The sequence below is a fragment of the Rhododendron vialii genome, chromosome 12a (assembly GCF_030253575.1).
Source record: "Rhododendron vialii isolate Sample 1 chromosome 12a, ASM3025357v1".
Lineage (NCBI taxonomy): Eukaryota > Viridiplantae > Streptophyta > Magnoliopsida > Ericales > Ericaceae > Rhododendron > Rhododendron vialii.
The window spans coordinates 31,450,892-31,467,441 of record NC_080568.1 but is presented as its reverse complement, the minus strand read 5'-3'; the positions used below and the strand labels follow the sequence as shown (position 1 = coordinate 31,467,441).

General features: G+C 38.4%; 2 protein-coding genes and 1 pseudogene across 7 annotated transcripts in view; 1 reads left to right on the top strand and 2 right to left on the bottom strand.

Annotated features, from left to right (window-relative positions):
* LOC131312048 (putative late blight resistance protein homolog R1B-8) overlaps window positions 1-16,550 on the bottom strand; it is a 45,917-nt gene that overhangs the window by 16,318 nt on the left and 13,049 nt on the right. For 2 of the 6 annotated variants that reach the window (XM_058339763.1, XM_058339766.1), the window contains exon 1: window positions 2,129-2,724. The exons of 2 other annotated variants lie outside the window; for them this stretch is intronic. In XM_058339763.1, coding sequence (XP_058195746.1) covers window positions 2,129-2,636 — 508 coding nt within the window. In that variant the 5' untranslated portion in view covers window positions 2,637-2,724. Of the gene's footprint in view, window positions 1-2,128; window positions 2,727-16,550 lie in introns of those variants that run through there. 2 more of the 6 variants (XM_058339764.1, XM_058339762.1) reach the window with 2 other exon arrangements.
* Window positions 9,187-16,401, top strand: LOC131312058 (cytochrome c1 2, heme protein, mitochondrial-like; annotated as a pseudogene).
* LOC131312049 (putative late blight resistance protein homolog R1B-16) overlaps window positions 15,579-16,550 on the bottom strand; it is a 104,773-nt gene continuing 103,801 nt past the window's right edge. The window contains exon 4 of the mRNA XM_058339768.1: window positions 15,579-15,672. The gene's annotated coding sequence lies outside the window, so the exon portion shown is untranslated. The remainder of the gene's footprint in view (window positions 15,673-16,550) is intronic.

Below are 16,550 nucleotides of genomic sequence, written 5' to 3'. Positions count from 1 at the left end.
GATATAATATTGCCGAGCGAAAAGGAAAACAATTGTGGTTGTATCAAATCAATTGAATTAACGCTAAATTAAGGGTTTATTGTAGCATTAGCCTGCATATTTTTTGTGGTTCATGTTACTCACTATTATGGTCCATGTTGTGTATTGTTATGGTTGATGATATGAATGATAAGTTTTTTTTTTATCGGCTTTTATTAAGAAAACTCAATAAGGGTACATCAAGCGGTGAACAGTACAAAATTTTGATTTTTAACCAAGCCAATATTTGTTCGTAAAGTCTTGGAACACATCTTTAAACACAGATCCGGACACAATTGTGTCCAAAACAGTCTATACATATATGCATGTGTGCATAGGTGAGTCTTTTGACCATGTGTTATTTTAGCTTCTTGGAGTTGTAACATTGATTGCAATTAAAAATGTTCCCTCTGCTAAGATAGATTTTGAGTAACACTTGCCAAAGGTGGATTAGTGAACTATCTTTTTCTATTGATCAACAACTACTTGTCAATATTTTTTTCGTTCTTCTTCCGTTAAATCTCATTACATTCAATTGCTTTTAATTACAACCTTTCTTTAGTTTTCTCAAAATCAAGAATCAGTTCTTTTCTGAATTAATTTAGAAAGTAACTGAAATAATTGTGACTTAGCCTTCATAATCCCTAAGGATGATACTCGAAATATTTACCGCTATCTTTTTTCTAGCAGTAATTGTTTCGTTTTATTACTTATTTTTGGCATAGTAAAACAACGATCAATTTGCAATGCCCCAAACAAGGAAAAGGCAGCAAGTCATGTCTTGCATTGCCTTGTGCAGGAGACGAATCCTAGAATAGTTGATTTGATTTATGTGCAAAGATGTGAAAGGTATGCTTGTAAATCTGTGATAGGGGCATAAATGTGCCCATTAACGTCCCCTAAATTATTCTTATTCTATCAATTTACTATATTACTTGAAGTTTGATACTCATTTTCTCGTTTCAGAACTCACGGAACCGTTAGATAACATTTGAAGCAAAGTCGAGGGTTAACGGTGTCAAAAGGGTGCTCAAGGCTTGAAGAGAAGTGGAACAGGATCAAATCAGCATATCCCGTCCGGACGAGAGTGACATCCCTTCGGTCAGGATTTCTAGGGGGTCAACTAATTAATAAACTCCAAGTAATACAGTATACAGATGCAGATGCGGATGGTATGCTTGATGTTAAAATATTCTTAGTTGAGAAACAGAAAAAATGCATCTTTCTTTGGAGTTTGGACGAGCATAGATGAACTTAAATTAATCTGACTAACTTTTGAGCTCCGATCGATCACTGAACAGTGTGAGAATTGACCTGGGACTCTACCACATGTCTTCACTTTCTAGTATACACTACAGCTGTTTGGTAGGGTATGAAGGTTTTTTTGGGATTAAAATTGCTGGATGAAGTGCGAATTGTACAGTATATAGGTGGGTAAACTTTTTCGTATGAAATATGTTGAACAGTTCTAAATTACATGTAAGTTTCCTATTATTTCGATCTCTTCTTCAACAATGGTTTGAGCCTGGTACGTATATTTGATTATACTGGTACAATATTGAACTTCTAGCAATAACTTCTTTTAATTTGTTTGATTTAATTAATTCATTTATTTTCCTTGCCGAATAAGGCTGACACAAGGAGATAAATCGATCTAGAGGCTCTTCAATTTAGTGATTAATCTGATTTGGGTTTAATTTGAAAGTTTCCTACAAACGTTATTTTTTATTACTCAAAATAATATTTCCAATTCTTTTCATGATGATTCACTGTCTGTAAAACGCATATTGTGGACACAAAGACGGGAAGGAAAGTTTGTGTTTTGATTTGGTTACTGTTGTATATGGTGGGTGATACTGTAGCACTGCAAGCTTGTTTGGTCACCTTTTGAAACCCGAGATAAAAATACAAAGATCATGGCTAAAGCTAAAACCGTGGTCTTTCTTATGTTTTACAGTAGTTAATGGGCTATGACATTAACATGAACCATAAAAAATAACATAAATTCGTTGTGTAAAACAGGGCAAATATTGAAGCTAAAAACATACAAAAACTAAAGTCTATTGAAATTTACTAATTTTGAAATATTGAGAATATGTTCCAATAATACCTGATCCACTTGATCCAGTAAACGAGTGCTCGAGTTTTTTGACTGTTGTTCCATTAATGTCATACAGATTCTCGTCGTACATCTGTTTCACCTTAGCTGTAAGAGTCTTGATCACTTTTTTAACACTTTGAAGGTCTAGGAAAAGATAATCATGATCATTGCATAGTAATTTACAAAGAAACAAGGATTCACAAAAACGGTCCCAACGGAACCATTCAAAAATTTTGTCCCAACCGGAAAGATGATCCAGCTTGTAAGCACGACTTACAAACAATTCTACGGTGTTCTCTAATTCAAATACTACATCTCTGATCTGCCTCACCAGATTCATCACTTCTATATGCTCGTTGCGTTTTTTCTCCGTAACTTTGAGGAACTCTCTTAGGTACTTTGTCTCCGTCTCAAGAGATTGAAGTTGATGTTTCTCACCTTTAATTAAACGGAGCTTGGAGTTCGTTATAAGCCGTTTCAAGGTCTCCAAAAAAATATCAACTGCAATATCACCCATCTCTCTCTAGCTCGCAGCGGATTGATGAGGTAGAAGGGAGTGTTATAGTGATTGATGGTTGCAGATCTAGACTAGAATTGGGTTGATTGTTGGTTGCAGATCGAGACTTGCAGATCTAGACTAGAATTGGGTAGGTTGATTGTTGGTTGCAGATCTAGACTAGAATTGGGTAATGTGATCTCCTTCCGGATTAGATTCCCCCCAACAGTTAAGCGAAAAGAAAGTCAAAAAGGCGGCTTGGAGAGGAGGAATTGTGGGCTGTCGGTAAGGAACGAATTCATGGGTTTGTGTGGTGTACGTTTGGGAACGAGTTGTAAACGATTGGGTTGGGAGTGAAAAGGAATTTGTTCCGGCTGGAGGGGTGTTTTGGTCATCTTGCATGCCTTGAGCTCTGACACGTTGTAGACACCCCAATCTGATTTCCCAATTGATTTACTTCGTTTTTCGGTTTTTTGTTTCCCCGATGATGAATTAGATCATAAACAGTTTTGAGAGTGAAATGGTTTGGGCTTGAAAATAAGTGGAACCTATCCTAAACCCCAAAACCCTAAGTTAAGACCTTGACCTAAGGTTTGACCATCGCGCGTTGAAATGGAACCTACGCGCGATGATTTATCTGTCAGGTGTTGGTCAAAGTCAAAGTTTTGATTGTTGACCATCGCGGGGTTGGTACAACAATCGCGCGATGAAGTCACTCTTTCGCGCGATGGTCAACACCTGTCCCTTTCACCTTTTTCCATCTGAATTTTGTGATGATCAAGGGGCTACTGGCCGGTGGAACCCCGTTTTTCGTCAATTGAACAGCGTTTGCAGGTGCATGGGTTGCACCATCCTCACAACCACTCTCATCACCTTGTTGGCCTATTTCTCCACCAAGGGAGGCTGGCCAGCCTTGTTGGCTGGTTGCTAGGCCAAGTCCTCCACCCACCAAGCTCTCCTCCCATCTCCTATAAGTACTTTCCATGGTTCATCTTCCAAAAGGTTACAAAAAATCAAGCAAAAAAAGACATACAAACCCCAATATACTTCATAATCTCTCACCATTGCCATCATCATACACTTATTTTATAAGCTCTACCACCTTCTTCAAGCCATTTCCATATTCACTCAAGCAAAGGTATAACTTTACTGCCTACGTACTGTTTTGATCCCTGAGGGGGGGTTGGCAGGACCAAGACTGGTAATCTATACCAGTCCTGACACTAAGGTCAGCAGAGTTACAAGAACTGTCCACTGATTTCCTACACGCGATGGAGCCATTCACTCGCGCGATTGTTTTAGTTTGCGCGAGACAGTCCTTGTGGGGATAGGATGCTAGTTATCTTCTATTCCCTGTAGTATTATAAATTATTGTGAAGCATGAATAGAGTTACTGCATTGTTTTGCATGCTAAAAATTCATAGCTAGCTTAGTTTGTTTATTTAAGTTACTTTGGAATGCCCCTGAGTTGCTCCTGAACATGTTTCAGAACCTAGGTATGCAAAGCAATTTCTGGAAGTCCAGTCAGATCCATCGCGCGATCATCTCAGTGTGTCACGCGATGGTCATCATGGCCAGCCCATCTCCAGAAATCGCCCTTGCATGGACAACTTGGTCTCTGACCTTTGTTTTGATACCCCCTTTGTTTAGGGGTTGCATCTTGTTTCTGTTCATTCTGATTGTAATAATTATTCGCTTTCAATTCATATAAATTGTTTGGTTTGACCCTAGGTGTGCACTGGTCCTTCCAAAGCCCAGAGAGGGGCAGAACTTAATCTGTTGAGAGGATATGGACCCTCGTGCGATGGAGTGGGTCTGACGCGCGATGGTGTACTTGCATGCTGGCTAATCCATGCATGCAAGTTAGCCATTGTTTGTGTTAAATTCACGCCAACGCGCTGTTTCGATATCCGGTCACAGTATTAGGTTCTATCTCATTTATTTTTTAGTATATCATACATCCTTGCTATTTTCAATCACATCCTGCAAACTGTTCCAGTCTTAAATCCCGATTAACAGTTTCCCCGCCTTAATTGGCTAAAAATTGATTAATAAAAGAAGAATCGCAATATTTTCGCAAAATGCCTAAGTAGAGACCGATTTCCGGATTGGGCGAGAGGGGTGCCTTAAAACCTTTCCTCTCTCGTAACCTGGCTCCCGAACCCATATATGGTTATAACGGGCTGGTTCTTTCACTTTTTCAAATCAAAACAGCGTAGTAAGCGTTTCGAATACGGTTCCTTGGGTGTCGGACCTTCAAACCCGAGTGGCGACTCTGTAATTACGAGCGCTTGCTTCTCCGCTCGCGCTCCTTCAATTCCGAGACCTTGCATTTTGAAATCCGGAAATTCCAAAGGGCATGCTGCCTACACACGTGTCATTATTTTAGCCAGCCAAGGATTGCAGATTATTAACCGTTTGGCCTAATAAGCCAAATAGTTTATTTTTTTCGTCCTTATTTAAATTTTTTTCATATTTATTAGTTTTTGGTCAATTTGTTAGGAATTATTGCTTTGTTAGGATGAGAGGAATTTAAGAGTAAAAAATTATTATCAAAACCTAAATTTTTTGAATAAAGATAAAAAAAAAAAAGTCAATAAGCTAATTTTTTTCATTTTTATTCAAAAAAAATCGATTTTAATTTTTTACTTTTTAGATATTCACAAAAACTTGACGAAAAGCTAACAAACGTGAAAAAAAATTGAATAAAGATAAAAAAAAATGTCATTTATCTTATTAGGCCGAAAGACCCTGGCTTATTGGATATCAAAATGCCAATAAGCGTGGCTTAATTTTTAAGCAAACTATAAGTACTTATTTTTTGAATTAAAAGTCATGATGTATTGTGAGAGAATGACATATGTTGTAAAACGAGAGTTGGGGGGTTCTTTCCGACCAGTCAATAGTAATGTGTGAATAACAATTGTTGTATTTCTTAAAGAAGTTGGGTTCTCAAAACTGAATAAATAAATTGGAACGGAGAGAGTATATATTAATATATGTTATGAAATTACTGTCTTTCACCATGATACTAAACAAATTAACAGTCATGGGCCTCTCACAATATCAACGTTTTATTTTTTGCTACCCGCCTAAAACTTATTCAAATAGTCTATTTTCATGGCCTTCCCAAAAAAATCTATTTTCATCACTACCCATTACACATTTAGAGAGAGAGAGAGAGAGAGACATGGGGTTTTTTTGGCAGCCTCCATTCAACATATACGGTGGCCATTTGTGTCATATATACAGTGGGCATTTGTGTGATATATGGAGAATAATTTTGTTTACATTCCTTCAAAAAGGGTGAACATTACCCTTTATGTAATTAATGGAAATTGTATAAGGCTCACATAATCAATACACTTTTTAATAATAATGAGTTAATTTGTGGCGAGACCCACATAATTTTCACCAATCACAGAAAATGTAATATTCACCCTTCTTGAGAAAATTATTCTCTATTGGAATGGCTAATCCGGTGAAGTCGTGGGATTTGCAATCCCATGGCATTAGCAATCCTTCGTATTTTGCCAACACCAAATAAGATTTTTGGATGCCTCACATAATTCACAATCATATACCACCCTCCAAACCTGCTATCAACGGTTGTGGAGCTAGTTTATATGAAGCTTCAGCTAGTGGTGTGCAATGGGTCAACACTAGTTTTTGGTTTGATTATTGGATTGGTCATGGCCCTCTTCGGGGCATGATCGAAGGCCCACTTACCCTCCTTGATACTTACCCCTTTTTTTGGGGGGGGGGGGAGGGTCAAACCTCACTTACCATTCGTTGTTCTGTGAAACGGCTGGTTGTGAGCCATACTGTTAATTGGTACAGTGTGGCGGAGGGAGCATGGGACAATCGGGCCACGCGCCCCCGCTCAATTTTTAAAAAAATTTAGGATTTTAAAATATATTTTTTGTTTTTTTATATTATATTTCATAAATTTACTTTTAATCTTTCTAAGGCATGTCGAATATCATTTCATTTTCATTTTTTTGTTTCACATATTTGAACATTGTCATTACACAGGCGAAATGAGATGTCTAATGTGAAAAATAACTGTCGCTTACTATTTGGAACTCTTTAATGCATAATATCTAAAATTCAAAAATGCCTAACCATGGGCTCTTCGTTTTATACTTTAGCAATTAATAACAATGGGAGCAATATTACTTTATATATATATATATATATATATATATATATATATATATATATTGTGTAGTGAATTGCTCTTACACTTGATTCGCTGAGACAATTCAAGCGATTCGATTGTTTTTAAAATCTATGTAATTTAGAATATTAATAAATATGTTAGGTTTTTCAATTCTTAGCACAAACGTTTTAACGTTGCTTACTACAAAATTTTGTGGTTGAAATGTGTTTAAAAAGTGCTCCCACTTACTTAAATTTCTGGCTACACACTAGTGATCAATCGGATGTGATTAGTTGGAACTCGTCTTTGGGCAACTTCATTAGTAAGGAAGCTTACGCTTCTTGCATGGAAGGTTCTGTGTGCCCACCTTATGCGAATTGGTCTTAGATTTGGAAAATCCATACGATTAGTTGGAACTCGTCTTCGGGCAACTTCATTAGCAAGGAAGCTTTCGCTTCTTGCATTGAAGGTTCTGTGTGCGCCCACCTTATGCGAATTGGTCTTGGATTTGGAAAATCCATGCGAATAGTTGGAACTCATCTTCGGGCAAAATGCTAATGAAGCTTACGCTTTTTGCATGGAAGGTTCTTGGTGCGCACCTTATGCGAATTGGTCTTGGATTTGGAAAATCCATGCGATTAGTTGGAACTCGTCTTCGGACAACTTCATTAGCAAGGAAGCTTACGCTTCTTGCATTGAAGGTTCGGTGTGCCCACCTTAGGCGAATTGGTCTTGGATTTGGAAAATCCATGCGAACCCCAGGATCGTCCATTTATATTGGTTGGTTGCTCATGGGCGTTTAGCCACTAAAGATAATTTATTTGTTAGGAACATGCATCACCCCCAGTCCCCTTTGCACGCACTGTCAAAACAATATTGAGGACAGCCTCCATGTGGGCCCATGCGAGAATAAACGGTATTCGATGTGTATAGGTGTTCGATTCAAAATGGGGTGTTTGGATCGAGCACCTACACACATCGGATGCCATTGATTCCCGCATTGAGCTCACTCAGTTTTTTTTTATAGAATTTTTGGACGGTCTCCATTTCGTCGGTTTCCTTAGTTTTTCTACTTGGCGAAAGATGCTCTCACTAAGAGCATCGGCATCAACCTCTTTAAATTTTGAACCATATTACACCTTAAAAACCCACTTTATTACTTTAGCTATTTACTTTTAAAATATGTACTGCATCATACTCTTTACTCTCACTCTCTACTCAATTAAATATTCATATTTTTGTATTTCCTTTATTTATTCCCACATTTCTCTCATAATTAAGTATTTGCTCTTCATTTGATTCTATGACTATCTTCAGACTCGTACATGAGAACCCTAGAGCTAATTTTTAATCCGTTGGAATCGGTGAGAATATCTTAATTTTTCTGATCATATATTCTAAAGAGTCATAATTAATTTTGGTCTCTAGAGCGCTCATAATTAAGTATCTGCTTTTTAGTTGGGACTCTGTAGAGCAAATACTTGATTAGGAGAGCCCTAGAGACAAAAATTAATTATGATCCTTTAAGATAAAATGATCCAAAAAAATAAAATTTTCGCACCGATTCAAATGAATTGAAAATTAAAACACTTAATTTTTTAACAATACCATAGAATTGACAGAATAGGCATGAGAAAGTAATAAGTGCGAACCCCAGGATCGTCCATTTATGTTGGTTGGTAGCTCATGGGCGTTTAGCCACTATAGATAATTTATTTGTTAGGAACATCACCCCAACCCCCTTTTCACACACTGTCAAAACAATATTGAGGACAGCCTCCATGTGGGCCCATGCGAGAATAAACGGTATTTGATGTGTGTATGTGCTCGATTGAAAATGAGATGTTTAGATCGAGCACCTACACACATTAAATGTCGCTGATTCCCGCGTGGGGCCCATTTGGTTTTTCTTTTTTTGAATTTTTGGACGGCTGGAGTGGTTGGAGTGGACCCCGCGCAGCCGTCGATAACCGGTCGGTCTCCATTCCGTTGGTTTCCTTAGTTTTTTTACTTGGCGAAAGATGCTCACACTAAAGGCGCTTGGATTTGTTTCTTTTTCTTAATTTATGTTAGTGCGTTTTTTAATTTTTTTAAAAAAAAAAAAAAAGGCTGGTGGACAACTGGACGGTAGACCGGTTATCGGATAAGTCTAGGCGCACCATGAGGAAAAAATAAAAAGGAAAAAGAAGAAATCGGATAGATTATGGACAAGCCAAACAAACGGAAAGTCTACGGTTCCCGGACGGTGCGCCGGGCCCACTCCGGCCATCGGCCGGATGATCCAAGCCGTCCAAAAATTTAAAAAAAAAAAACGTTATAATTCAAAACCATTAAGTGTTTAGATCGAGCATCTACACACATCGGATGCCATTGATTCTCGCGATATCATTTTTTTTTTTCCTTTTTGACACTGTCTTTCATTAGTTCTGTATCTCAATTCATCCTGATATATTTATTTCTAAATATGAGTGAAATGATTTTGCTTGCCCATCGTACCGTGGACTGTAGATTTCTAGAGTTTAAAGATTGCAACACAATCTTTTTGTCATAAAAAACCGCCTTTGCAGTGTGGTGTGCGTCTGGTGTATTACATCATCCGTGCACAGATGACTGGCTTGGGGTACTTCGTAGGTACTGATTAGCGCCATTGATGACAACAGGACTAAATCAGCTATTAACAGGTGTCGTACCTGTCATGCTCGCACGGAATGCAGAGATACGAACAGTCATATTTCTGTGCCTGTTCTGCACTTTAAAATGTGTTCGGGTGCTGGCCTGTATGATCATGCTAGATTGCGAGTGGTTGTTTTGGGCAAGGTTGGTAGCATTTTGTGCTTCTTGTGGTCTTTAGTTTGTCAATTCCTATTATTTGTTGTCCACTGAATGCTGCACACGAAGTCTGGCTCATAACGGTGAGCGTTGGTTTCAGTTGATTGTGGTACGCTGCAGAATTTATTGTGCACGAGAGCTCAATAAGTGGATGTCATCTCTTTGTCATGGTTGTTTTAATTGTTGGTTGTTCTGAATATAGACTGTTTTTCCAAGCTTTTGGATTCCAGCAAGATAGTATGGTTTTGGGGTAGTGCGATACATGTTAGCAAGACCATAAGAAAGAGGAATTTGGATGGTGGTTATGCATATTGCACTTGCCTATGGAAAGAATTTGTGTTCTACTGGTGTTAATCTTGGATTGGCACAGAGTGGTGTCAGATGATAAGTTTATTATAGCCTGGGAGTCTTGGACTTGGTTATTTTAAAAAAAATAATTTATTGATGGTGGTCCCTGAAATTTCACCATTTCATTTATGGTGCTCGCCACTGAAGGATACTGTATCTTCCATGACACTCTGCAGGTCCCTCCAGTTTTGTCATCCCGTTTTTCTAACAAAGATGGATCTCCTGGCATGGAATACCTAAGAACTTTTGCACTGCTCAGAGCTGGTGTATCGGGGCTTTTGAGTTTCACAACAATAGCATCTGCTCATGAGGCTGAACATGGTCTACCATGTCCAAACTATCCTTGACCTCACCAAGGCATTTTGAGTTCATATGACCATGGCTCGTGAGTATTGTTGAGCCTATGAAATACTTTCTAGATGCTTTGTCTTAAGCTTTTAGTTGAGCTTTCTCTTAGCGATGCAACTTGTCAAAGGATGGTTGATTTATGGTCAACCCTTGAACAAAAACAATTAACCTCAGTTTGACGACTCACTCCAAGTTGCTCATTTCTTGTTTCAGTCCTGCTGGCCATTTTTCTCCTATAGAGCACCACTTCTTCTCTTGCTATGTCATCATGCGATGTTTTTAGCCATTTGCATCATAGCTTTTTAACAGAAAATTTATGACCTCTTCCTGCAGCAGCATTGAGCTTTAGTATTTCCTCATGAAATTTCTTACTCTCAAGTAGACCATTCATTTCGTTTGAACACTGTAGTGTATTTTTATGTTCTTACAGTTATTGAGCTTTTTTATCTACAGTATGCTTAATATGTTCGATTTCACTGGGCAGAATTCGTCGTGGTCATCAGGTTTACCAGCAAGTCTCTGCTTCTTGTCATTCTATGGGCCTAATTTCATATCTTGACTTGGTGGGTGTAGCATACACAGAGGAGGAAACAAAGGCTATGGCAGCTGAGATTGAGGTTGTTGATGGACCTAAATACCTAATGATGAGGGTGAAATGTTTACTCGCCCTGGTAAACTTAGCGATCGTTTCCCGCAGCCATAAGCCAATGAACAAGCTGCTAGATTTGCTAATGGAGGAGCCTATCCTCCAGATCTAAGTCATATCACCAAAGTAAATCCTGTCTTCTGTTTCTAATTTCTTTTCGAGCGATTCGGTATTGCCTATGTCTACAAAATCTTACTGTTTAACATTTCAGGCTCGTCACAATGGTCAGAACTATGTATTTTCCCTTCTTATTGGTTACTGTGATCCTCCTGCTGGTGTTTCAGTAAGTTCAAATTAACAGTATCTTCTGCAACTTTCTTCTTGAAATTCCTTGATCTTTATTACTTTGTTAATGGTATTTTAAAATAAATAGTACTTCAATCAGTCAATAAAAGAAGAAGAAGAAGAATGTATTTATCACCAATTTGCCACAGCTCCAGTGGCTGCTATGGCAGCAAAATTTTAAAGCTTTTGCATTAGATGCAACTTGAAAATGGTCATAAATTTGGAATGACTTGTGCCGATTGTAGTTTTCTATGTGGGGTACTGTTTGAGGGTGGTAGTTAGTTTAGCTTGTTCTTCATCATGTGGAATGCTGTCATTTGAAACCAATGTATGCCACTTATGGTTGCATGTCACTTATTTGAAAATATGGGACGGAGAGTGAGTCGAGCCGAGCAAATCGGCGATGCGACCAGTGGTTTTCTTGATGGCTCTGGTGAACTTTGCAAAACTTTTGGACACCTTGTTATGGCTCTGAAACTTCTTTCCTGGAGGGAAGGGATGACATAATTGATAATAGAAGTGTACTATATCTAGTGATCTTCTGTGGATAAAGGAGAGGCATGGTTCATGTGGTGTCTTTTCTGTGGATAAAGGAGAGGCATGATTTGCCTTCCAAAGGAAAAAAGAAACAAAACGTTATTCTCCCTCCCCATTGTGGCATCCTAAACTTCGCGGGTTTCAATTAGATGAGTAGATAGTTTTCTGTATGGGGTTTGATTGATTACGACTATTACAGACCAGATTAACTGTACAGTCTTCTTTATAGCTTTTTCGCCAAGAGAAGTAGTGGCATGCAATTTGTAACAAGGTCGTTCAGTTGTGTTGGTTATGAAAGTACTAAAGTTCTGCGTAGTATGAAATTCCATTAATGGTTCGTAGCAGCTGAGACTCTACTCTCCCACTTTATTTTCCCATGATTCAACTTCAAATGGCCCATGGAGTACTCAATGTATGGAACCTGCTTGAACAGTTGTTTGAATAGAAACTGTTTATTTAATATGGCAGGATGAACGACACAAGGTTCATAGGTTATCATGGGAGAAATACTGAAGAAAAAAAAAGAACAGAGATCGGAAACTAGCAGAGAAGCATGCCAAATCCTGGAAACATAAATGTGAGAAGAGGAGATGAACGATGGATGTAATTCCGGTAATTTCTGCGTAGAATTTTTTGCATGATACTAATAGTTTGGCTTGTTTGGTTCATATCTTTCAACCATACTAGACCATGTTTTGCTTACTGGATAAAAATTACGTCATTCCAAATCTTTGGATTCATTTCATGCTCTAGGACTCAACCTATCATTAGTAGTCTTGAACAGATCTCTGTCTCTGAAGCTTCTGATCTTCTCTAAAAGAATTGATGAATCACTCTGCTCTCTCGTTCACTTCAAACAGTTACTGGAATTAGAAAAGAACCCAGATAAGCACATGCAGGTGTTGCCCCTGTTAGAAGATCTTGGAGAAAGAGATGATCTAAGCTTAAATCAGCCGGGCTGCACGGCTGTCATGAAAGTTTGCATAAGGCATGGGCAATTTGAAATTGTGGAGCGCCTTTTCAATTGGTTCAAACAATCTGCGCAGGATCCAAGTGTAGTTATGTACGCTACTCTGATTCATAGCCGTTTCTGTCAAAAGAAATATAGGGAGGCATTGCCGGTGGTTTGGGAAATGGAAGGGATGAATTGCCTGTTTGATTTTCCGGCTTACCATGTGGTAATTAAGCTGTTTGTTGCTTTGAATGATCTCCCAAGGACTGTAAGATATTTTTCAAATCTTAAGGAGGCAGGTTTCTCTCCTACTTATGACATCTACCGGAACTTGTTCACCATATACATGGTTTCTGGGAGGGCAGCGAAATTCAATTATGTAAATATTCCGACAATGACTTATCTCAAATGATTCTATGCTTATACTCATGGGCCCTAAATGACACGGGTGTTATTTTTTGGCTGTATCATGACAATTTCTTGGCTACTCTAAAGTATGAAATAAATAGAGGAGGTTTTTCTCTAATTTTCGTGATCACTGTGGACGGGTAATGCATCTGCATATCGAAACTGTACAGTTTTAAGTTCATCAAATCTGATGCTAAGATGTAAATTTTCGCGATGGACCTGTTACAAAAAATTCACGAATGAGAGATTTTGCTTGCTCACATGCTTGCATACAGATTAAACCACAAATATGTAATCATGCATTCATCTATTGATGTGCTTAAAACTTATTTGCTTCCTGGTCCAAATATCTTAAGAGTCATGGGTTTCCTTTCTTATTTTGGTTGCTTTCTGAAACTGCACCGGCGAGATCAATAAAAATCTTGCCGTTTGGTGAAGTTGGTGCAGCTTGTATGAACAAGGAGAGCACCGAGGTTAAGGCACTCAAAGAACGGATGAATAAATCTCTGTTGACATCAGTATAACATTGCATACCATGGGAATTTTGATACAACACCAATATTTGGACCAAAAATTGGGCAAAAGCTTACTGATGAGTGGTGATTTATTACTAGACAAGAATGAGACCCAATATTACTAGACAAGAATGGACCAAAAATTGGGCAAAATCTTTCCATCATTTTACTTGTTTTTGTTCCGTATGCTTTATTCCAGTGGTTTGAATTTGTGTTTGTTTGGGTTGCCACATAACATGACTACATGAGCTTCTCCTTCATGTCTTCTTTGATACCAAATACAGCCAGTTTTCTTTCTTTTTTTTGAAACAGTAAAAATTTATTAAGAAACTTGATAGGATGATGCCTATTTTGAGCAGATCACGCCGTGCACATCTCTCTATGATTCATAAACTGCTAGAGATTTGCTCCACGGCAATGGAGTTCTCACTCGAGATGGCGAAGCTGCAACAGAAGCGGCGAGAAGTACTACTCCACTCTACGACAATAACAAGGTCTGAAAATCTCTCTCTCCACAACAAAGGCCGACGCATACACACAACAATCGAAATAAGTTTTTAGTTTCATCGATCGATTCTGGAAAATAGCCCTAATCTCCATTGATTGTTTGATTTCTGCTTAAATGGTGTTCGGTTCGCGGTTCCCTTCTGCTGGTTTCAAAACCTTTTACTGACGTAGTTTTTTGAAGCTCTCCTATATGTGTTCTGGTATTTTGCTGCTTGCGTTCGGAAGCTCTAATACTCATGATTGATTGATTATTGTGGTGCAGAAGTTATCGTTTGAGTGCATTTAATTTCTATTTGAATGCCTTGTTATTCATTCAGGGCACTCGGCCAATGCTTCTTTCTCAAACTAGAATGGGTTTTTTGCACTCCATGACCTAATGCTTCATGGGGGTCGTGAAAAAAAAGGCAATAGCTAGCGACGATAAGTGTACGATGAATTGAAGGTGCTTCGTATTTTGAAACCAGGTAAAATATGAAAAGGTGAAAAGTCCTGATCAGCCCATATCCGGTCGTACTGATCCATAGGGTCCTTTGCTGGTCTTGTTTATAATTTCTTATCAGCAATTTAGCGGTGTTCAACTAATATAGCCCTAAATTTACTCTTTTAACTTTTAAAAAAAATTTAAAAACTGAGGTCGATACGGATTACACCACACATCTGATGCCTATATTTCAAGGGTCCAATTGACAAATTCCTTGCGGCCTTTTGCACCTATAACTGCAGGCCTGGATCTTTTGATCAGAAAGCTCACCTACACAAGCCACTGGAGCCAGAAGGATTATTTCAGGCCAGAAAATCCCAAAATGGTGTTGTTTGTGATCATCATTTGCCGAAGAAAGCCCCACCTCTCTGTCAGGACATCACCAAGTGTATAATCTATTCTCAGGAGCCTGGGGTTTAGAATGCTACTTCTTCAAGTGTAGCATCCTCTAAGCTCGTGTTGCCCAAAACAACAACTAATGCTTTTGAAGAACTCCGGGGATGCAGAGAGCTGAAAGACCGGTTGCTTTGGCAAAGCGGGAGGTCCCTCACTTGGACACCGCGGAAAAGCAAATGCTTTTGAAGGAAGTGAGGCTATCTAAGGCCAAAAGGAAGGAAGCTGAGACAGAAACGGAAAGGTTGAGACCAGCTTCCGAGTCTGGACGCGAGAGGCATTCGTTGAAAAGCATGTTGTCTAAACATTCTGTCTCAAAATCAGAGGCTTTCTCGGATGGAAGAGGGGTGCGTTCCAATGCAACAATGGCATCACAGAGTGGAAGAAGTAGATCACAGTCAACTGATTTTGTTATTTAGTACGAGGAATCTGAGCAACAAAAGGAACTTGAAGGTTTATCTCCACTTTATGATCAGTATTCGCATGAAGGAGGCAGGGAACGAAGTAAGTTCTCATCTTCATTGTGTGTCCCTTTTAATTTCTGGTATCATCAATTTTCCCTTCTTACCATCAAGATTAAGAGTTTCTTTTCTCCAAATGGTAAGCATAAGACTCCATTTTGAAAATAAATGAAAAAAAGTCCGACCTGCATAGTGATAATAAAACAAACAAGAATCTGTTTGATCTTGATTAGTATGCCAAATGCTAATGCTCATGCAATAATAAAATTTATGTTCAAATCTTCTTTTGACCCTGAAATTTTCTTGTTTAAGTGTTTTCAGCTGATGTTGGACAGTCGGAAGGTTGGGCTGATCCGAGCTGAAAAGTACAATACATTAGTTGAACAACGGCATCTCCTATAAACACGATGACGTCCAGGAAGAAATACAGGCGCCACACAATGCAACACAAAACGGCCATCATTGATACAAGTGCTCATGCTTTCAAGAAATCAGTAGTTTTAGAAGACCCATAAATACTCACCGTCTTTGGTGCAATCCAAGTTCATTACGCTTCTTTTTTTTTATAGCTTATCACTATGCAAGACCCTGCAAACCTATGTTAACATACCATTTCCATGACTTCTTTGCGTATAATAAAATATCATTCTGGGTTTAGAAATACCTTTCCACTCATTCACCATGATTGGTTGTTAATTACAACTTTGACGAAACAACAAAAGAACAACTCAGCAAATTGATTAGAACCGGTGGATTTTGCCACTATGATCTCTAACAAACCTCTAACCGTGTTCAGTTAAGTCCATTGCTCCAATAAAAATACTTAGTGAGCACAAGCCGACGTGTTTTGCAGGCCGTTAATAACACTAGTTTCTTTATAAAGATTAATAAAATTTTTTTGCTTAGCAAAAAAACATAGATGGAAATAGAGATTACTTGCATTCCTATACTTTTAGACTTGTTATACCCAACTTTAAAAAAAGAAAAAGAAAAAGAAAGAGAAAGATATCCATACAAACACAGAAGGGATTTCATAGACCCCAAATCTCGAACCTCCATCAAT